The sequence below is a fragment of the Aspergillus pseudotamarii genome (genome assembly GCF_009193445.1).
Source record: "Aspergillus pseudotamarii strain CBS 117625 unplaced genomic scaffold BDV38scaffold_94, whole genome shotgun sequence".
Classification (NCBI taxonomy): Eukaryota; Fungi; Ascomycota; class Eurotiomycetes; order Eurotiales; family Aspergillaceae; genus Aspergillus; species Aspergillus pseudotamarii.
The window spans coordinates 50,904-72,276 of record NW_022475108.1 but is presented as its reverse complement, the minus strand read 5'-3'; the positions used below and the strand labels follow the sequence as shown (position 1 = coordinate 72,276).

The 21,373-nt window shown below is 48.1% G+C and overlaps 9 protein-coding genes across 9 annotated transcripts; 6 read left to right on the top strand and 3 right to left on the bottom strand.

Moving 5' to 3' along the window:
* Nucleotides 1-283: 283 nt before the first annotated feature.
* BDV38DRAFT_275510 (sugar porter family MFS transporter) lies at nucleotides 284-2,076 on the bottom strand (the record flags this gene model as incomplete). Its single annotated transcript, XM_032058044.1, has 3 exons — nucleotides 284-1,636; nucleotides 1,697-1,809; nucleotides 1,863-2,076. 3 exons carry the CDS (start codon nucleotides 2,074-2,076, stop codon nucleotides 284-286), a joined length of 1,680 nt encoding a protein of 559 aa, XP_031908034.1.
* Nucleotides 2,077-3,543: 1,467 nt separating this feature from the next.
* On the top strand, nucleotides 3,544-4,980 carry BDV38DRAFT_262682 (uncharacterized protein). Its single transcript, XM_032056123.1, has 2 exons — nucleotides 3,544-4,825; nucleotides 4,902-4,980. Exon 1 carries the CDS (start codon nucleotides 4,015-4,017, stop codon nucleotides 4,300-4,302), a length of 288 nt encoding a protein of 95 aa, XP_031908033.1. The 5' UTR covers nucleotides 3,544-4,014; the 3' UTR covers nucleotides 4,303-4,825; nucleotides 4,902-4,980.
* Nucleotides 4,981-6,000: 1,020 nt separating this feature from the next.
* On the bottom strand, nucleotides 6,001-7,557 carry BDV38DRAFT_226900 (ketoreductase). The gene is made up of 3 exons (XM_032052872.1): nucleotides 7,097-7,557; nucleotides 6,164-7,033; nucleotides 6,001-6,055 (listed from the first exon to the last, which is right to left on the bottom strand). Exons 1-2 carry the CDS (start codon nucleotides 7,271-7,273, stop codon nucleotides 6,170-6,172), a joined length of 1,041 nt encoding a protein of 346 aa, XP_031908032.1. The 5' UTR covers nucleotides 7,274-7,557; the 3' UTR covers nucleotides 6,001-6,055; nucleotides 6,164-6,169.
* On the top strand, nucleotides 7,506-8,233 carry BDV38DRAFT_226696 (Erg28 family protein). Its single transcript, XM_032052869.1, has 2 exons — nucleotides 7,506-7,628; nucleotides 7,684-8,233. The coding sequence occupies exons 1-2, from the start codon at nucleotides 7,566-7,568 to the stop codon at nucleotides 8,044-8,046; spliced, it is 426 nt and encodes a 141-aa protein (XP_031908031.1). The 5' UTR covers nucleotides 7,506-7,565; the 3' UTR covers nucleotides 8,047-8,233.
* Nucleotides 7,769-9,868, bottom strand: BDV38DRAFT_226765 (UDP-glucose:hexose-1-phosphate uridylyltransferase). Its single transcript, XM_032052871.1, has 4 exons — nucleotides 9,565-9,868; nucleotides 9,266-9,450; nucleotides 8,425-9,190; nucleotides 7,769-8,370 (listed from the first exon to the last, which is right to left on the bottom strand). Exons 1-4 carry the CDS (start codon nucleotides 9,663-9,665, stop codon nucleotides 8,265-8,267), a joined length of 1,158 nt encoding a protein of 385 aa, XP_031908030.1. The 5' UTR covers nucleotides 9,666-9,868; the 3' UTR covers nucleotides 7,769-8,264.
* A 551-nt stretch (nucleotides 9,869-10,419) lies between these two features.
* On the top strand, nucleotides 10,420-11,697 carry BDV38DRAFT_275507 (F-box protein; the record flags this gene model as incomplete). Its single annotated transcript, XM_032058042.1, has 7 exons — nucleotides 10,420-10,473; nucleotides 10,580-10,672; nucleotides 10,731-10,978; nucleotides 11,048-11,051; nucleotides 11,131-11,532; nucleotides 11,585-11,587; nucleotides 11,647-11,697. The coding sequence occupies 7 exons, from the start codon at nucleotides 10,420-10,422 to the stop codon at nucleotides 11,695-11,697; spliced, it is 855 nt and encodes a 284-aa protein (XP_031908029.1).
* A 1,325-nt stretch (nucleotides 11,698-13,022) lies between these two features.
* On the top strand, nucleotides 13,023-15,716 carry BDV38DRAFT_262645 (MFS transporter). Its single transcript, XM_032056122.1, has 2 exons — nucleotides 13,023-13,229; nucleotides 13,337-15,716. Exon 2 carries the CDS (start codon nucleotides 13,350-13,352, stop codon nucleotides 15,177-15,179), a length of 1,830 nt encoding a protein of 609 aa, XP_031908028.1. The 5' UTR covers nucleotides 13,023-13,229; nucleotides 13,337-13,349; the 3' UTR covers nucleotides 15,180-15,716.
* Nucleotides 15,688-17,574, top strand: BDV38DRAFT_297383 (glycosyltransferase family 1 protein; the record flags this gene model as incomplete). Its single annotated transcript, XM_032063116.1, has 3 exons — nucleotides 15,688-16,510; nucleotides 16,573-17,211; nucleotides 17,280-17,574. The coding sequence occupies exons 1-3, from the start codon at nucleotides 15,969-15,971 to the stop codon at nucleotides 17,572-17,574; spliced, it is 1,476 nt and encodes a 491-aa protein (XP_031908027.1). The 5' UTR covers nucleotides 15,688-15,968.
* A 433-nt stretch (nucleotides 17,575-18,007) lies between these two features.
* Nucleotides 18,008-19,014, top strand: BDV38DRAFT_288194 (NAD(P)-dependent oxidoreductase; the record flags this gene model as incomplete). Its single annotated transcript, XM_032061006.1, has 2 exons — nucleotides 18,008-18,055; nucleotides 18,133-19,014. 2 exons carry the CDS (start codon nucleotides 18,008-18,010, stop codon nucleotides 19,012-19,014), a joined length of 930 nt encoding a protein of 309 aa, XP_031908026.1.
* Nucleotides 19,015-21,373: the final 2,359 nt, after the last annotated feature.

Sequence of the window (21,373 nt, the reverse complement as noted above, 5' to 3'; positions counted from 1 at the left end):
TTTCTCTCTTAAACTGCATAAGCTCGTAGGTTTTGCTTTGCTGTTTTATCCACCCAAAACGCCAGTAGGTTCCTTAGTTCCAAAAGTCATGCCATATTCATGGCCCCTCAACATATGTACTCATGCATGCATGCATTCACATCGGTATATTCAGAGCAAACAAAAGAAGGAGAAGAGTTGCGCCACAACATTAAAAAAGGTTACAGAGGACGACCAAAAACACAAAAACGTTGTATCAATGCATAAGTGACGGCCGTAGCTGGTTCATCAGACATGATACCATTTACTCGCGGATCTCGGTGGCGGGCTCGCTGTGCTCAGCCCGGCCCTCCTGCTTGGGGGAAGCGGGGGGTCCGTGGAGGTCGCGGACGATGCCCTCCGGGGGCGTCCAGCTGGCACTCTTCCAGGGCTTGACGTGGAGAACGTACATGGTATCGACTTCCTCAAGGGTACGACCCTGGGTCTCGTTGACGAAGAAGAAGACGACAAGCACAGCGGCGAAGCAGCAGCCTGCGAAGACGTAACCGTAGGCAAAGTCGATGGCGCTGGAGATGAAGGGAGTGAAGAAAGAGATCAAAAAGTTCCAGGTCCAGTTGGCGGCAGTGGCAAGACCAATGCAGACAGCACGGTAGCGGGCAGGGTACATCTCACCACAGATAGCCCATACAATAGGGCCCCAAGTGGTGGCAAAGCCGACGATGAAGAAGCAAGTGAACACAATCATAGCGGTACCAGCCTGAGGGGTGTTGGGAGGGTTCTCCAAGTCCAAGGCGAAGTGACCGATGGAGGCCCAGATCATGAAGCAGATGAACATCCAGGAGGCACCGACCATCAGACTGTTACGACGACCGAAGTGCTCAACAACATAGAGACCAGGAAGGGTCATGCCGAAGTTAACGGCACCCAGAATGATCTGGGTGACGTAGCTGTTGTTCAGACCGGTAGAAGTGAAGATGGTGTTACCGTAGTAGAAGAGGAAGTTGGCTCCAGTGAGCTGCTGCAGTGACTGCAATGCAATTCCCAGCATGACACGGTAGAACATACGGGGACCAGTGAAGACTTCGAAAACGCCAGCCTGTCCGGCAGCCTTCTCCTCCTCGAGCTTGTCCTTCATGTCCTTCATTTCCTGGGCGATGCACCGGTGGTTGGGGCCGACACCGTAAAGTTTGCACATAACTTCACGGGCTTCTTCGACGCGACCGTTACGGTAGGCATAACGAGGAGACTCGGGAAGGAACAAAGTACCAACACCGAGGATCAAGGGCCAGGCGAAGCCGATACCCATGGTGATACGCCAGGAAGCGGTACCGTTGATGGATTCGGTGCCAAAGTTGACAAGATAAGAGATGAAGATACCGAAGGCAACAAACAGCTGGAAGGCGCTGACCATGGCACCACGGACCTGGCGAGGAGCAGACTCACTCTGGTACATAGGGACGATGCTGGACAGAGCACCAACACCCAGACCGGCCACCCAACGACCCATAGCAACTTGGACCCAGTTGTCGTCGGTAGCGATCTGGATGATGATACCAACCATGTGAATCACCGACCAGAAGGAGATAGAATACTTGCGACCAATGCGATCGGCGATAGGAGCAGCGACGAGGGCGCCAATCATAGTACCAATGGACAACTGTAGCCATGTTAGTTTGATCCTCATTCGCATAGTCAAGTGTGGTATCTATAGACTTACCAGACCGACAATCAAACCATTGCGCACGTTGCTGAAAGCGTATGTTCCATCAGCATGTTGTTCCGCAAAGCGCATCTTGAAGTCATCCATAGTCGTAAAGCCAGCAATTTGACCTGAGGTGAAAGTCAGCAAGTATGGTAGATTCTCCACGGGGAAGTTGACATACCGGTCGAGTAACCGAAAATAAAGCCACCCATCGAGACACACAAACCCAGGATGAAGGACCGCCATGTCAGATACTTGATGGGGCTGTCGTCAAGCATGACATTATCCTTCTCCAAGTTTGAGTCGGCTCTGACAGGGGTAGGAGTATCGGAGTGCTCCTGGTGTTCATGGTCGGCCTGGGGCTTGAGCCGGGCCATCAAATTAGAGACACCCATGGTGACGGATGGATTCCTCAGTGGTCGAACGAATCCTTAGAGAGGTTGATGAAGGGATGAAAGATGGGATGAAAAGAAAGAGAAGGAAACCGGGGAGGCAACGTGGGAAAGCTCAGAGATATATAACCCAGAATCGGAACTTAATAACCGCATCGTGGAATTGTTTTAGTGCGTTTAATGGAAAATTAAATAATAAAAGGTTTTACATGAACGCTCCATACGTCGGCAAGACAAAACGTCGCCTCCATCCCAGGGATTGGAGGGCACCCCATTCTCGGGGTAGGGACCATGGCAAAAAAAACGGGGGCCCAGATCTCAAGGACCGAACCAGGAAGGATAGTCGCATGCTAGGGGGGCGGAGTGTGTTCTTGGATGCTTCGACAAAGACTCTTAGAGTGGGGAGACAGTGGGGATGTGCCTGGAGACGACCAAAAGAGTAAAGTTATCGTTGGCATGGATGGGTTGAGGTTCGTTGCCGGGCTCGCCGTCTGTTATTGTGAGAAGCGAAACTGAAAGAGAGTCTGGAATTCTACCAAAGTAGTCACGGGGACGTCATGTGCGTCTCATGATGGTCAGTTTGTTTGTTTTTGGTTCCTTTATTTTTTTTTATTACCCAATTTTCTAAAATTCAAGTTTATAGTAGTATCTCGATTATTCTATGCCATTGTAGATACTACGTATTTTTTTTTTCTTTTTCCCGTGTTGTCTCACGGTAGTAGTAGTAGTAGTAGGAGTAGTAGTAATAGTTGACTGACCTTGAACCTGACGCTGAACCTGACGCTGTTTACACGCTTAATGCCTTTCCCACATACTTTTCCGGATTCACACGCACAATTACTCTGTTGGTTTGTGTACTGTGTGTAGGAGAATTTCCGGGCAAATGTTTACATTTGACGATCCACTACATCCCTTGATTCCTTTCTCAACAGAGTTGTTTTAACGATGTTAGCAAGGGCCCATTCAAATCTGCCTCACTCATTTTTCTTTTTTTTTTTTTTTTTTTTTTTTTTTAAGCCCAGGATTTAATTATAGCTCCCCTGAAGACACACAGTACGTACTATGAGTAAAGTTTTCTGGTTCCGAGCTGGTACCAAGAGTCGTGGCAGATCTAAATGGATCCACTCCAAGAGAAAAAAATTTCTGGGCGATCCCGAGTCGGGTAGAGAAGGGTAATGATGATGCCGATAAAGTTAACCTATCCAGCTTCTGAACTCCCCCCTCTAGTATTGGATTTTTGATAAAAAAAAATACATATACATGTTTACGAAGGTTAAAAATTCAAGTTTCAGCGGAAGGTAACATCATCTGACTGCGACACCTACAATAAGATCCATAGTATGTCTCCTGCTGTGTATGTATGTCATTGGAATCGTTCCGAAGCTATCGGTCGTCCGAGAAATCGGTATCGTGGGCCGTCTGTGACTCGGTGTGCCGATTCGGTCAACTCGACGTCACATACGGAATAGTTTCGCCCTAACTTAGGAGAAAAATTTCTGCTGGTGCGTTCGACCGGTGGATCGTCGCATCAAGGCAACTTGGCGTCCGACCCACTGTCGGATTTTCATCCAACCATTGGTGAGAAGTGCAGACTTTAGTAGAGCCGATGTTGAATGGTGCAACTTTAGTCTCAACAAACAACGGCTCAGGTTTCCTAAATCTCCTGCGTTGACCGTGAGTCCCACTCGGAGGCTTGCCGAGCAAAATCTCTCAGACTTGACCATTTCGGCCTCCGGTGAAACCACGGCGTTACCCTACACGGGACACATCGGCATGCCGTACGGATGCAGGCCTTAATGGATTTAGTCTAGTCGGGAAAAGTCTGCATGCAGATCAACAGAAGTGGTTAACCTGTTTAGTAGGTCGGCCATCTAGGTGGCCCTCTTCGTGGTCAACTCACGGTGGTGTGACAGTCACGGACATCATCATGCAACCTGAATCATGTGTTTGTATAGCTTTTTCTGGCCTTCATGTCTCTTGATAGTCTTTGCTTGTCCGTTGCTTCTTCCTAGTTCCTTGGCTATATTGACGATCCTATCATCAGTAGATCATGAACCGGGACGTGCATTCTTGCTCGGCGGCAATACCATGGAAACCAGCCGATGTTCCTGGGACGACTTATGGCACCGCAAATTTTACTATTGGCGGGTTTTACGGGATGGCAAATGTGTTTCGCAGATATTTCAGCGTGGCGTCATAAGATACTTTGCGTATTGCTTTCCGTGGTAGAGTATCACAAAGAATTTTCGTAGTCAGGTTGTAGTTGTTGCACAGTACACCCGGGATATGACATCCATGATGCTACCAGGATGATATCAGACAGCACTATAACACCATAATAGGCAAAATTGGAACTGCTGAGAAACAAATAGCCCTGTTTTCTGGCTATTAATAATGTATTATGTTATAGATGTAAGAAATAGTAAGCAATAGTCTACATATTTGTGATACCAGAACATAACGGATTAAGCTATACACCAACACTTAGGGCTGCAGACTTCCCCAGCATCTGTACTCCATATCATTCAAAGACATCGCGTGTTTCTCCAGACCCCAGCACTCCAGTATCTCGAGTCAAATCCCCAAACCTCCGGTTTCTGCGACACGTGGTACTCCAGACTCGGTGCTTGGGAAAAGTCATGGCGACGAAGTACAAAGGCATTCACCGGAGGTGAGACTATAGCCCTATACAGTAACCGGTCACCAGCTCCACACCAGCTATATTTCGGGGCCTATCGCTGGCATTTGATTGGTGAGTCGGTGGATTTACCTATCAGTAGCTGTATCAAAGTAGTTTAGCTTACACCATATCACTGGCTTACTCCCAGGGCAAGACATCCGGCTTTGTTTAGAAAAGTCGTACGATTTTCTCCCACAGTTCTAGCATGCTAATGTCAATGCCAATGCCTGGGGTTCGAAAGGTATTAGAATAGTCTAATATTGTGACACATAATTGCCGTCCGTGGCATGGTGGTCATATTCACTTTCGATTAACACCTTGGTTCTAGGCTCTTCCTCGCCACCCATGATGACACCAAAGATGGTGGATTTGTGATCTGAAATGTACTCAGTTAACACTAGTGATTACCTGGCTATTGATTCTGACAGTATTAACTTACACTTGCATTAAGGTTCGGAAGCAACGCAATGAAAGGAGCTTTCACAAAGGTCATTGTAGCCGGCAATAACCTTGAATGTGGCTGTCTCAACCTTCGAAGTTAGGGCCTAGAGAATCTAGCCTATTCCTGAGTGGACTCAGGCACCTCAGACATTCTGTGTATGATAGACAACGTGATCAGACACTCGTTACCTCAGGCCACCCCAGGCTTTCATCACTACGTTCGGCCAATGCGACCCTACCCAAATTCTTTCATAAAACCGAATTAGGTATTCTGTAGGGTGCTCAGAACGCCGTTCGGAGAAAATAACTACCTCGAATCATCCTCACATTCTTTTCTACAGGATGCAGTAGCGAAGAGCAAGCGTGTTCTTGTCCGAATGGAGCCTAGCGATCGTTAGTCGAAGCTATTTAGGTTGACATGGAAGATCTCCATGGTATTGAAATGATACACAGATTGTGCTAGTCACAGTGGGACTATGTTTGTATGGCGAGCAATTTTTGTCGCATCTTGAAATGCCCTGGAACCCTGCGAAAGGTATATATGGAAGTTGTTCCTCTGTCGAGTACTCCACACCTTGCATCTCACATCACGATACTGAGAGGGAAGCATTATTCCCATGCAGAACGTGTAGGTTGTAGTGGTCACTGGGCGCAGAATGCGGAAGCTAGAAAGCTCTATACCGTGCACATGCCAACATCTTGTGACCTAGTCATGGACACAAACAATAGCAATCGTCTCCAATGAAATGTATTGTGTTTCTAACGTAGATTAAACTTCTACTAGTGTAATAATAAAATGACATTTTTTACAGTCCCTTCACCCAAGATCATTCAGCGCTCAATCTCGTTCAACGAATTAACCTAATAAACATTGAAATTCATGTCATCATGCTGCCCTTCCTACAGGATCAATCACACGATATAGTGCGACGAGCCTTTACAGCAACAAAATTCAAGGACGACATATACCTTCACCTAGGTGCTCTTCTTCGCCTTCTCGCGCTCGGCCTTGCGCAGAGCTCGCTTCCGGATTGACTCGTGCATTCCCCGATTCTTAGAAGTAACGAACTTCCCCATGGTTCCAGCGATACAAGTTAAGAAGTAAGCCATCAATCCATGGCTCCAGTAGGGCGACGAGCTGTAAGCGTAGAATGGAGATCCACCATTGCGGCCAATCTTGGACAATACCGACTTGACGAACGACCGGGGGTCCGGGATTGTAGCGCTGGCCCGGCGAATCTTTGACATAGCAGAGGTGATGAGGTATGCCTGTACGAGCTCAACGGTGATACCGTGCTGCTCAAGTTCCGAGCCAAGAGCCGTCGACCACTGCTGCAGGAAGGCCTTGCTACCGGAGTAGGTGGCAAGAAGAGGAGTTGGGAGAAGGCCACCAAAGGATCCCATTGTCAGGATCAACCCACGTTTGCGCTGCATCATTCCCGGCACAATCAACTGAGTAGCACGCAGGGTTCCCATGCAGTTGATGGTTATGATGTCCGTCATCTCCTCCTGAGAAGTCAATGCAAAAGGAGTGGGGATGTCGTGGCTCTTTCCAACATTGTTTACTAGAATGGCTACGTCCAGCTCATCCACCAGGGCCTTCAGCTTCTCATAGTCGCTATCTTCGTTGCGAGCAAAGTCCATAGCCAGGGTTTTGGTCTGGACGGAGGCGTACTTGGAGGTGATCTCATCGGACAACGTAGTCAGCTTCGAGGCAGTCCGGGAGACGAGAACGATGTTGAAGCCAGCACGAGCAAGTTGGAGCGAGAATTCTTTGCCCAAACCATCGGAGGCACCTGTGACCACGGCCCAGCTACCCTTGGGGCCGAAAGTGCGAAGCTGGACATTAAAAGTTAATGCGTTGTTTGAGGCCATTCTATTCAGAGTCCAGCCGCAACTTACTGACTTTCCAGGAAGAACAAACAGGCTGAGAAGAACTCTGACAAAAGTCAAAGCTCTAGAGGCGACAAACAAGCTTCCTGCTGCAAGAAGGAAATACGCGCTGACAGTCTGCCATCCGGGAGCAAGGTTAAGCTCCAGATTAGACAGACAAGTTGTATGCTTCGACAGGAATTCCATGATTGGCGCCTTTTCCCCTTAACCCAGACAAATTGAGGTCCAACAATGGAAGGAAGGATCGGTTTGGGAGGGAGATTCCACGGCGGACGCGGAGATCGGAGTAACGTTGGTGGAATTTAATGAGAGTTGTTGTGCCAAGAAAAGAGCCTCGGCCCCCAACCATTGCTTGTGCTCTGCTTCCCCCAAGGTACTACTGCTATAGCTCTACTTGCATCACAGATAACTCCAATTAAAAGCAAGCTCCGTCAATTACTTGATATTCCCCCTGTCACAGCACACCATTCTGTAAGCAATGGCTGCTATTCTCTCTTACTTGCCTCCTTTCGAGGGCTTTCTACCCAAGTGGCTTTTCCTAGTACGTCTCCTATTCAACAATTCCAGGCATCATATTAAGTTTTGATTCTTTCTAGGTCTCGGTGGTCTCTTCGGCAAACAGCATTCAAGCGTACCGATCGGACTCCTACGCTGCGGAGCTCTACAATGGACGATCCGCTGATGGTCGTCCGCTAACCAATCCCTTATCCTCTCGCACCTTTGGCACCTGGACTTTCCTCTCCGCCGTGATCCGAATGTATGCAGCTTACAACATCACGACCCCTGTGACATATGACCTTGCTATGTGGTCTTTCGGAATCGCCTTGGTACACTTTGTTGGCGAGTGGCTGGGTTTCGGTAGTGCCCAACTCAAGGGGCGTTTCGTGAGCCCTCTTATTGTTGCGTCATCGACTCTGGCTTGGATGTTGACACAGAGGGAAAACTATCTCTCTGCCTAAATTTTTTCCATGCGAGACGTTAACCTATCCCTCGATGTATCCCTTCCATCTTTCTTTCTTTCGAGTTCCTAGTCGATCGCATCAACCCTACCTACAGTCCTGGTGTTACAAGGAGGAAATTAAAAAGAATATTAGATACCCATGGCTAACCAAAAATTGTTTCTGTGCACCGTGACTCATTCAAGATACGAGATTATTCTATCCTACTCTGTGATATCTTATCCGTCCAACTTCTTCCTATACAGCTCTCCTCCGCAGTTCCTTAATCTTGCCGCCGCTTGCTCGGGGGTGATATCTCGCTGAGGCTCTCCCATCATTTCATAACTAGAGATCAATCAGCCACCTGATGACAAAATGTACGTAGGAACTATAACTTACCCAACCAAAAACTTCCGCACAGTGGCGCTGCGCAACAAAGGAGGGTAGAAGTGCAAGTGCAGATAAGAAGACTCAATCTCCTCTTCAGTCCCATCGAGGGGTGCCTGGTGGATACCCATGCTGTATGGGAAGTGCGTCTCGAACAAATTATCATAACGTCTGGTGACCTCCGCGATGGCTTCGGCCAACTGTGCCTTCTCGTTGGCGTTCAGGTCAACGAGCGCACGCTTGTGTTGTTTGCTAACAATCATCGTCTCGAATGGCCAAACTCCCCACCAGGGGCAGACAACCAGGAATGCTCCGTTCTCGAACACCACTCGCTCCTTCTTCTGGCTTTCGAGGGCCGCATAATCTTCCAACATGTGCTTGCCTCCATGCTCTTTGCGGTATTTCTTAAGTTGTTCCAGCTCCATCGCTGGCTCTTCGGGTAGCGAGCTGGTGGTCCAGACTTGCCCATGGGGGTGAGGGTTCGAGCACCCCATAGCCGCGCCCTTGTTCTCAAAGATCTGCATATACCGATATTGCTCCTTGGGCTTGGCCAGATCTGCGGTGGAGGAGTTGGGGGGAAGGGTGGTCGCAGGGGCAACAGCAGCCAACGGTGACTTGGGTGACAGGTGTGCACTGTAGATCTCGGTCCAAGCGTCAATGACGGGGGCAATCTCAGCTGGAGACAGATCTGCCAAAGTGAGGTTATGAGCTGCTGAGAAGGTAAGCACATAACATTTGCCAGTGACAGGCTCTGCCTTCAAGAAGAAAGATTCCAGATCTAAAGTTGATCGTGTACACGTTAGCGCTGTGATATAGAACTACGTCTTTTGCTCTGGCTAATGTGGGAACGCACCATCTGCATTTTCCGGGCTATATGGTGCTTGCTCCTCCTTAACAGCGCTGTAATCGTTGACGAAAACGAAAGTCTTTTCGTACTTGGGGTTCGCATCTCCTTGCGCACGCTTGTTGCCTGGGCACAGATAGCAAGCAGGGTCATAGGTGGGCAGAGTTGTCTTGGAAGGGCTTTCTTGTGCGCCTCTGTTTACGGCGGAAGTTTAGCTCTCTAGAACTTTCAAGTTTGCTCATTCCTCATATTGTTGAGGGCAGTCGTTACACCCAAAAATCAAAGAAAATTTTTCTCTCAAGACTTACTGCCAAGGACGCTTAGTTCTGTGGGGAGAGACTAAAATGGAAGAACCGCGGAGTGGGTTGTACCTCCGGTGGGAGATATCATCAAGAACGTTTTCGACCATGATTGCCGATTGCTATGAAGCGCGCGCGTGCTGTGCGATGAATGAAAGGCAAGCTACGAAGAGAAAAAGAGAGAAGAAAAGAGGGGAAGAAAAGGTAGGAGAGAAAGTCAGCAAAGCTGAAGCGACGGCGGCGGGGCAAATGGCCTGTTTCGCGGGGTCTCCGGAAAATTAATTGAGACCCTTTCGGTACCGAACACACCGACGGGGAATTAATATAAAACTCGGCATGACGTCTGTTCGGGTAAATAACACTCACGTTACTGAGAATGGCCTCAGCCCTATTTACTGCAAAGTTTGGATCGCTATCTGAAAATGAATTGAATTGACTACTAGTACATTCTTCCTCCATTGCCGCCGGTTTGCCTTACAGGTGTAGATCGTTCAATTCGCGTGGCTGTCCTCCATATATGCAGGAACAGCGCCAACTACGGGATATTTGCTCTAGTGACCAACACATATCAATTATCCGCATTACATCAGATTGGTGGTTTAACTACGCAGAGTGGGTAGGGTGCTCTTTTCTAGCGCTCTTTTCCCATGCATATTCTGTCGCCAGGCGGGGTTAATATTAGCCGTTTTGTCTTGGCTAGCCCGAGCTTCTCACCGGCTGCCCGAGTGTCCTGAGTGAAATGAACCGGGCCGACTAAGGTTTGAGTATTTTAGTTAGTAATAAGCCCCAGCATCGCGTCCAGGCTGACGTCAGGGCCCGATTGGTTGGTCCGAGACGAGGGGCAACTGGTGGACTCTTATCGACATGGCTTATCAGCAATATCTGGGGAAGTTCCAAGGGTACTCACTTCTACATCATGTTAAACGTTTTACATTAAGCCTTCAAGGTTATCCATCCAATTGTATCATTCATGATTGGCCCCCGCACCTCTTTAATGGAACAGATACCAGTAAATACGTAGTAGATGTGCAGCCCTTACTGCTGCTCCCCACGTTTCATCACTAAAAGCATGGCCACTAATCGCTCGAGGCTCCACCTCTATTCCCTCCCAAATGAGGTATGATTGGGCTGACATCAATTTATCTCTGAGCTAAGCCTTGTCAAATAACGTTCAGGTGCTCGTTCAGATCCTATCTCCATTGCCAGCCCATTTTCTCCTCCCCTTAACGACGGTGTCCCACCGGTTTTATGCTTTAATATTACGGATTTTGCACTATCGAATTCTTGTCTCTGTAACACTGAGCGAATATAACCTTATGCTCGACTGCTTAAATCCGAGCTCATATTCTACCGAACCCCACGTCTTTTGCAAATACCTCGGTACGGATGGTTTGAGTAACCAGTACGAAGGGAAGGGCTCATTGTACGAGAATATTGATACAGCACAACAGCTAGGGAGACTCGGTTCCCTATATTCTAGATTTCGGCCCAGTGTGGTAGGAATGCAAAGAATCGGTGGAGCAAGGCGTTTCTCATCAGCGGGTAGGGCATCTACAGGGAAATGGGTTGTACAAGCCAATGCTGATTGTGTCGAAAGTCAACCAGGAGCAAGCGGACAACTCAATCGTGACACTTCCTATGCACCTAGAGGCATTCGAAAATTTCATCCAATTATGTATAGCTGTGAATGTAGTAGAAGTGATGTGGGGGAGTAATTTCCCTCTGGGAGCAGTGACAGTTGAAAATGGTGTTATTAGGTTATTTAGAGACTGGCTAAGGAACCATGCGAAGCATTCTGGTCAGTCTTTTGAGTCCTCACCAGAGTCGGAAGAATCCGATAATACCGCTTGTTCGTCGACCAGCGAGGCCCCCTATGAGATGGTTTGGGTGGGTCAAAACAAGAACATCGGACTTAAGGTGCGGGTCAAGGAGAAGGATATTATGGACGAATATGCGAACAGGGCTTGGGGTGGACCAGTTCTTTCTTATCGTGATGAGGGGCAATCTGCTAGCTATGAGTTTACTATAGAAGGTACGTCTATCTGTGCATCGACACAACCAATGTATCCATTCTAATCTTTCTAATTCTAGAATTACATGTTCGGACTACACGTCTCTTTATGGCACTGGAAAGGTCGTTAGAGCATAGTTTCCCTAAGGTTGTGAACTTCACACGGAGCCGCGGATAGATTGTACACATTTCTAGGTCTTTCTATATAGCATTACTATAACTTCCGTAGAATATATATACAACTATTCAAATTTGCTTATAATATGCAACTGCCCGTCTCTCAAAAAAGTCTTGTTTAGAGTTTTTCTTTATCATATCTCTAGCCTACTTAAGTTGATTATTTCTACTCCGTGTAGCTGCTCAACCCATGTACTACTAGTAATACGTACATGCACGTCTGCACGTCTTCCGCAAGTACCTCGATCAATTCATTTAGTTTCCTAAGCAGTCGATCCAATAGATCTACCAATTTTCAGTAAACGGAACTTTTCTCAAGGGCGATCTATGTATGTAGCGTACATGCTCCCGTGGTTGTTGGTACACCTCATTGCATAGACAGTTGCCTGAGAAACTGTTGCAATGAGGCTCATGAATGATAACCGGGGGGATACATGAAAAACAACTATGCAATATCACGAATTAGAAAATTGAGGCAATGACGCTTAGTAATTCAAAGCGACATACTATTAAATGTTACATTAAACATGCTATTCCGCAATATGGGCACCGTTGCCTGGTAGTACTGTAGTTCGGCATCTTATTCCGAAGGCGTTGTTCTTTCATCTCGCTTATTTGATCCCCACCGCTTTTGTCGGCACGGAATGCCGACTTTGCCGACTCGTCCATTCATTGTTGTCGAGTGAATCCCCACAGTGGTTTGCAATTAGTGGAGAAAGTTCAACCGTTGGCATTATCTGGATAAGGTTCGAGATATGCAAAGATTGATACTACGTGTTTCTCTGTACAGTGTAGTATGGATGGATAGTATTAAACAATTGAAATATGGTGTACATGGGTTACTAATATACGCTGCCACTTCTTAATTTCTCCTGTTAAATGGCGCTCCACTTGGCCAAGCGAGCTTGTCGCCCGTAGTGCTAGGAACCGTCGGGCCGAAAGTCTTGTTCAACGGTGGCGGTTTCCAAGCGCCTTTTTATTAATAGCTCTACTAAAAAATTTCAACGGACAGAAGATATGGTTAAACGGGTATCTATGCTATCCAAGGTTGAGGGGTCTGCATATCTAAAATGCGAAATGCTAATGGATAGTGAATATCTAGTGGCGTTAGTACTAACTACGCAATGCACCGTTTGACTGACACGTTGTCGATCTAGTACATGGTTTTATGCAAGGTAGATTAGATTACCTTTCCATAAATCTTTCTCTAAATATAACCGAGGCATCTCTCGGTTGCTATCCTAAGAAGTTCAAGAAATTTTTTTGCTTACGTTTTTTCTTTTTTTTCTCCATGTTGTGCCTTCATATTCTCGTATTACATACTGCATAAATTTAATCTTATTCTTTTAACTATATGGTGCCCGCCCATGACATTGGATTCTTATGATCTACACTTTCCAATTCAAATCTTAGGAGTACACGAAGCATAACACAGCTGACAACGTGATACTGTTTCATAAACGTTCCTCTATAAAATAAACATCAGGTGGGTCCATCACTAATATGTCGATCCCATGACATATGCATGTCTTTAGAGGAATAACCCGAGGCTGGAATGGGTAATAAGTATTATTGACTGACAAGGATATCTAGTACCACAACAGGCATGACCGGTTTAGCCGGGGGCGGCGAGATGCCTCTATCCTCTAAGATTCCCTACTGGCGTTTAGTCCTCGACCAAAAGGTTGTGACACCTGAAGTGGTTAATTATCCCTATGCTGGATCAGGAACCGATGGTGACCCTTACGTTGTCAGTTGGATCCCTAATGACCCGCGCAACCCAATGGACTTCAGCGACGTCCAAAAATGGTCCTATACTGTCTTAGTCTCCTTTGTCACCCTCACTGTTGCATTGGTTTCCTCTGCATACTCAGGCGGCATGGGCCAGATTGTCAAGGACTTTGACTGTGAACAGGAAGTTGCTATCCTCGGGATTTCTCTCTTTGTCTTGGGATTTGCCTTTGGGCCATTGATCTGGGCACCGATGAGTGAGACCTTCGGTCGTCGACATATTTTCACTAGCACATTCTTCTTCCTCACTGCGTTCAATGCGGGGGCTGCTGGATCTCAGAACATCCAAACCCTTATTATTCTACGGTTTCTCGCAGGATTCTTCGGATCATCACCTTTCGGAAATGCAGGAGGCACGATTGCAGATATGTTTCCGGCTGCAAAGCGTGGTATTGCGATCAGTCTCTTCGCTGCAGCACCGCTCTGCGGTCCTACGTTTGGCCCGGTGATTGGGGGTTTCCTCGGCTCTGCCGCGGGGTGGCGCTGGGTGGAAGGCTTTCTAGCGGCGTTAGCAGGTGTTGTATGGCTGGCTATGTGCATATTACTGCCAGAGACATATGCTCCAGTCCTTCTGCGTCGCCGAGCTGAAAAACTTTCTGAATTGAGTGGACAAGTCTACCGCAGTAAACTGGATATCGAACGAGGCAGAGCGACATTGACAAAGACATTGACTACGGCCCTCTCCCGCCCATGGCTTTTGCTTTTCAAAGAACCAATTGTGCTTCTGTTCTGTATCTATATGGCTATCATATATGGAACACTGTATATGTTGTTTGCAGCATATCCGATCGTGTTTCAGGAAGTCCGTGGCTGGAGTGAGGGTATTGGAGGCTTGGCTTTTATGGGCATTCTAGTGGGGATGATCATCGCAGTCGCCTGCACCTTTCCAGACAATTTTCGTTATGCTAAGCTGTGTGAGCAAACCACGGGTCGTCTTGCACCCGAGGTCCGTCTTCCTCCCAGCATTGTTGGAGGAATCGCCCTGCCCATCGGCCTTTTCTGGTTCGCGTGGACTAACTATCCAACCATCCACTGGATGGCTCCGGTTGCTGCGGGCGTACCATTTGGGTTTGGACTAGTCTTGGTCTTCCTCAGTGTCTTCAACTATCTGATCGACGCTTACACAATTTATTCAGCATCGGTCCTTGCAGCTAACTCAGCTCTTCGGTCTCTATTCGGCTTCGCCTTCCCTCTATTCACCACCTATATGTATCGCAATCTAGGCATTCACTGGGCTTCTTCCATTCCAGCTTTCTTAGCCGTGGCATGTGTACCATTCCCTATTCTCTTCTATCTTTACGGGGCTCAGATCCGTAAGCGTTGTGTTTACGCCGCTGAGGCCGAGGCATTCATGCAGCGTCTCGCCGCCAAGCAGAATGCACCCCCGCCTCAAGAGCCAGCTCAAGAGAAAACGACGGTGGCTGAGAAAGCCGAGTCTGTCTATATAAGCAGTGATAGTGATGACTCCGACAGCCTTTCCACGATTCCATCCCAGGTTGCACTTGATCGACGAGGTTCTCGGGCTTCTAAGAAGTCCGGGCACTCCTTGGGCCGTACAGCGACGCAGTATGAGGAAAATCCTTACGACATTGACCGTGTCAATACCCGCAACTCCGCCATTAGTGGTCGCGGACGAAAGGACTAGATGGAACAGCTGCATGCACTAGTCTTTTCTCGGAGGGCTTCTGATGCCCCATAATTGGCCTGGTCGATCGCCTGACCAAAGCAGGCTCCATATCAACAATCGCTTACGGCCCATTTGCTTGGTTAATACCCCAAGCTTGAGTGTCGGTTGCCCATGGAACGGCGAGTTACATATACCCTATACCCGAGACAAGCGCTCGGTTACTCGACACTGAAAGATAGTGCAGCTTTCGTTCCGGAGGTAAAAGTCATCATGCAGGACGTGATATGTCCTCCTTGTGAAACGCATGCACAGTTGCAGATTACGGGTGGTGAAGGAGAGGGGGCGCTCCCTTCGTATCCAGAGTCATACTATCTATGTATAGAGAATCAATGGAGAACAGCGGACTGGGCATGTGTGCACATACATTGGTCTGATTCTCCACGGGTAATACACATGAATGTGAATAAACCTAATAGAAAGACCTATAATATTAATAATAAATTCATTCAATTCAGGAAAGACATCTCCTTATCTGTGGCTGATTGCATCAAAATTGGACTGGATTACACAGAAGAAGATCAGCTGACTATTCATACATATTCTGCAGATAATGTCGGTTCCAATACTCCCTGAACATCTGTGTTAAAAGAAATTCCAGCATCACATCTGTAGAAGGAAAGCATGTCTGGCGGATAGGCTTCTTTTTCGTATTGTTCCTTACCAATCTTAACCGCTTCACTTCTCTTCATCTCTTGGCCAGTCTTTCATTCCTGATCTTCTTTACTCCATCTTATACATACTAGCGCAATGGCACCATCAACCATTCTCTTTTTGACCCTCAGTGAGCTGGGCCAGGCAACTGTCAGTTTAGCCGTAGCCCATGAGTTTCTCATTCGCTCTTATGATGTCCATATCGGCTCGTTCGCACCTTTAGAGACCGCTGTCTCCAAGCTCAATATCCGTGCCGCATCTCTGTCATCAGTGACAAATCGTGCGACTTTCCATCCGCTGACTGGCCCTCCCATGATAGAGGCCCATCCTTGGTTCAATATATGTACCAATTCATTTCACGTTCATAACGTCGGTTTCCGAGCAGCTCTGAACACATACAAGCACATCCTTCCCGTAGTGGCAACCCCGTGGGATGGCCCACAGTATATGGCAATATATCAAGACTGCTCTACCCTCATCCGCACGCTCCAACCAGCCATTGTCGTACTTGATCCAATCTTCTTACAGGCAGTTGATGCGTGCCGCATGCTAGAACAACGTTATGTGGCCCTGTCTCCTAACACATTCAAGGAATTGACGATACAGCCGAGGTGGGCGAGCTTGTGGAAATATCCAATGTGAGAGACCTAGTCCATCTGTACTTAGCCTCTTGCTCTATGTATCTTGACTGATCAGTCAGCGTGGGTTCCGGTTACCCGTATCCTTTACCATGGTACCTGATTCTTCCGAACGTTTATCTTGTTCTTCGGATGCTATCGATTCTTATGGGCAACCCAAGAGCCCGAGAGCTGACGGCATATCGTACTGCTCAAGGGCTGCCGAGTGCAACCTCTGCACAAATCTCCCAACAGCTCAACAAGGACAAGACTGAAGTTCTTCTCCCGACCAGATGGGAGACCGAAATTCCTTGCTACTTTCCGGCCAGCTTCACATTATGCGGTCCCATATTGCGCCCCTGTGGCCCAATTGCCGAGGAGGAACCAGAACTGGCTTCTTGGCTCGGACGACGACCAACAGTCTTGGTGAACTTGGGATCACATGTGACGTATACGATCGATGTTTTGAAGGAGCTCATAGAAGGGTTCCGCATGCTCCTGGATAAAAGGCCGGAAGTCCAAATCTTATGGAAAATCAAGCCAAGTTCCGGTACAACGCTCGATGATACCACTCTACCTGACAATCTTCGTACTGCCATCGCAGAGGGACAAGTTCGGGTTGAGCCGTGGCTGGCAGTGGAGCCTATTTGCATTCTCACGAGTGGCCATGTAGAATGCATGGTTCACCATGGAGGGTCCAATTCTTATCAGGAGGCGATACGGTTAGTATACACGGCTGTAAATTCCTGAATGCTGGCGGTCCCAATTTCTGATAGCTTGTTTGTTTTAGGGCTGGCGTGCCACAAGTCATCCTTCCCATCTGGTTCGACACCTACGATTTCGCCTTGCGCGCAGAATGGCTAGGTATTGGGATCTGGGCAAATCGCAAGACTGCGCCAGGTGTCAATGGACCGGAACTGGGGCAGGCATTGATTCGGGTGCTAGCAAGCGGTCAGAGCGAGTCGATGCGACACCAGGCGCAAACTATCGCAACTAAATTGGGGCCAAAAGATGGACGAGTCATCGCATGTGAGAAGATCATTTCCTTGCTAGCAGAGCCGCGCAGCACGAAAATGCGCCGGTGAAGGAAAGAGCGCAAGCGTATAATGAAGGCGTGACGATGAGTGTAGATGTATTTATTTGGTCCGACTGACTCGGACCGACTCAATTAGACAGCGGAATCGGCCCGGGGCCTGAGGATTGGTAATCTATTCTCCAAGTACTCTTCCACTGCACCCTCGAGTACGGACATATTGCACTTCTGTATCCAATTAATTCCTTTGCGACAGGAAACGCCTCAAATGCTCTAGACTCAGAATGTAAATTTAGCTCCGAGTCCCCACGCCGGCTAAGCTTTTAGGAAGGAAACGTGACGCCGAACCCCCGAAATGCCCCGCATGACGCAGTCTCCTCCACGATCCTCTCACTCTATAAATTACCTGCCCACGGCCCTTCCATTGATGCTCGACAATCCTCCTCTTCCAATTGATCACGCATAACAGATCCCAAATTGACACAATGGCTTCAGAAAGAGTAGCATGGCTCGGCCTGGGCAACATCGGCCGGGTAAGTACACACCTCCCCATCTATACACATATATATCAATGTCTGTCTCTCTTCAGAAATGCTAACATACCCACCAGGGTATGAGTCGCAACATCGCCCTGAAAGGCCCCCAAACATCACCTATAATCCTCTACAACCGCACAACATCTAGGGCCACCGCGTTCGCCGACTCAATTGGCTCCAACAAAGCCACCGTCGCAACCACCATCCCGGAAGCCGTGCAACAGGCTACAATCGCCTTCATCTGCGTCGGCGATGACCCAGCCCTCGACCAAATCATCAACACCATAGTCTCCGACTCCTCCCTGGACCTCTCCTCCAAAATTATCGTCGACTGCTCCACCGTCCACCCCGATACCTCCCGCCGCATCCACACCACCCTCCACGAGCGCGGCGCCACCTTCATCGCCTGCCCCGTCTTCGGTGCCCCCAACATGGCCGACGCAGGCCAAATGATCGTCGTCCCCGCCGGAAAGCAAGAAGCAATTGACAGACTTCAGCCTTTCTTCGAGGGCGTCACGGCCAAGGCCACCCTCCCTTTGCCTGGCGACGATGTCGGCCGTTCCTCCCAGCTCAAGATCCTAGGTAACACTTTCATCCTCAACACCATCGAGACCCTTGCAGAGGGTATCGTGCTGGCGGAAAAATCCGGTCTCGGTGCCGACATGTACCAGAAATGGATCCACACTTGGCTGGGTGGGCCATTTGCCAAGTACGCGGATCGGATGGTTGAGGGCGATTATTACAAGCGTGAGGAGCCGCTGTTTGCGGTCGACTTGGCTCGGAAGGATCTGGGTCATGCGAGTAGCATTGCGCAGGATGCGGGGGTGAGATTGAGGAGTGTGGAGGTCACTGATGGGTATTTGCAGGAGGTGAAGAAGGAGAAGGGCGTGAAGGGTGATGTTGCGGGTATTTATGGGGCGATTCGGAAGGAGTCTGGGTTGGAGTATGATAATTAGTGGGTTACATACTTATAGAATTAATGGATTTATGATACTCATTCCGATAGAAAATCAGGTTCAGGATCACAAATATAATGTCATGCATATACGCTGGAGAAGAGCCACAGTAGCAAAAATGGACAAAATACAGATTTATTGCTTAGAGAAAAGGCACAATAAACTCAATTCCCAAGTCAGCTGACAAGAGTATGTACACATACATACGGAAGCCATGTTAGCCACGATCGGCCCGGCAAACCCGTAAGCCAAACAACAGACATTAGACCATACCATTACTACTACTCTCCAGTTAGTAAAACCCAAAACTAGTCCCGCCCGAGATCCGACTCGATATATTTGAGCGTATTCCCATTTCGTCCATACTTGTCATTAAAGCTACATCGCCATCGATGAATGCTACCGTGCTGTCAAGGTTTCCTTCAAAGCAAGTATTGCTAGCCGATAAGCCTTGGCTCTGGAGCCCCAAGATACTGACGCGTCTGACTCTGGGGAGTCAGTGTCTCGACTCTCCCAGACACTCCTGGATCTTGTTCAAAAGGTTCAGTACAAGGGATGCGGGACTATATTCCAGGACTCGTCAACCGTAGAAGGATCTGGAAAGTCTGCGACAGATCAGAGAATATTATGCAGGAGGGGGAAAGAAAGGGCATTGATAGAGAGTAAGAGTAAGTATCCACAGGATGCTAAAAGAATGCTAGCGGGTTTGTGGAAGGGCGGATCCCTTGCTCAACATCCAAGACAAGAAATGCCCATGGTTCTAATAACACACTACTGCTGAGGAAATCCAACTAGAGGAGAATTTCTGAGTCGGCGGTTTTGGCGGGAGAAAGGGGAAACTCAACTATTAACTTGATCTCACACGCTAAGCATTCAGGCCGCCTCCGAAGCGTAGCAAGGTAGCCTACATCAAAAGTATGGTGGTGATGCGCGAGGAGCAGTGGCAAGCTATTCGGCTATCTCGCGTTGCGGAAAACTAAGCTAGTTTATCAAATGGATTTTAATGCCAAAACGGGAACGTTGTGAAAGGCTCCATCAATTCCCGCTGCGCTCACTGGGAGGCAGAGAAACAGTACGCCGCCGAACGGATCATGGATCAGGGAATCTTCCGTGACCGTCTCCTGAAATCCATAATCATGTGTTGAAGCCAATAGAAGCTTGGTAGAGTCTGTCTAGTTCATGTGAGCTGTGTATATCTGCTGCTCCTATACGCGCCAGCACATGTGGAGGAGATTTTTATGTCGACATCTGGAATGCGAAGAGAAAAGCTCTTGGATATTGTGAAGATGAGTTCTCCCACACCTAGGTTAGGATTCAGGCGGCTAGGTAGGTGGAGTGCAAAGATGAATCAACAAAAGGGAATCGGTAGAACATTGTGGTGTATATTATGGGCCGTTCTCTATTCTGGGTAAAAAGATCCCGATGAGCTGTCGAGATTGTTCGAGCATCCGTCTAGTTAGCCGAAAATTCGCAACATGTGCGCAATGCCGAACGCGCGTTGGCCGTACTCAGCGGTCAGTTTCAACATGTGGAGGCTTGTTTCTAATTGTGGCCCGAGGGAGCAAGCTCCCTAGGCCCGATAGATCGGCCGTGGCGGATTTCCATTGTAGGTGGGTACATCTGCGAGAACCAGACTTCAAAGGGCAACTTTTAAGAGCTCGCACGGAGTCCCAAGGAACGGCCAAGCGGGCTCGAAGATTCGGTTATCCACCAAAGCTTAAACGGTTGGTTAAGCTTCTCGGATGGCCTTGAGTTTGAGGTACTCTGTGTAGCTTCTCCTGCAGATCCAACTCATTTATTGGCTTGACTGTTAGTAATAGTTCTGAAGATCCTTGTCATGTGTCAAATCTAGAATTTAGGATAGGCAATTTGATATGTAGTATGATTCGATGGCGCACTGCTGGTCGGAAGAAAGCCGGCAATTCCGTCAATGAAAGGAAGAAGAAAGAAGAAAGCAACGAAAGTAACGGTGCGCGACCGGGATTGACAACGGGTAGGGCATCGACAGAGGGGAGCCTGAGGATCTCCCGCGGGAAGGTAAAGTACCGGCGGATCATTGCCGCTTTAGTCGAGGTCGTCAGGTATTTCTTGGAACACGGATCTGCATACTTCATGTTATCTTCGACTCAATATCACATCATAGCAACCATGATTTCTTGAAAGCATGTCCCATCACGCCATAGGGCCTTGATATGGAAATTTTTTATGAATTTTCCGCATGATTTTATTTAGAATCAACTTTGAATTTGTTCTTACATACAATACATAGAAGGCAGACCCTTCTAGCCCATCTCCTATCTCCACATGATGGGTCACTCCCAACTCTATAGCGTTGACTCCTACCATGAACACCTCAAGG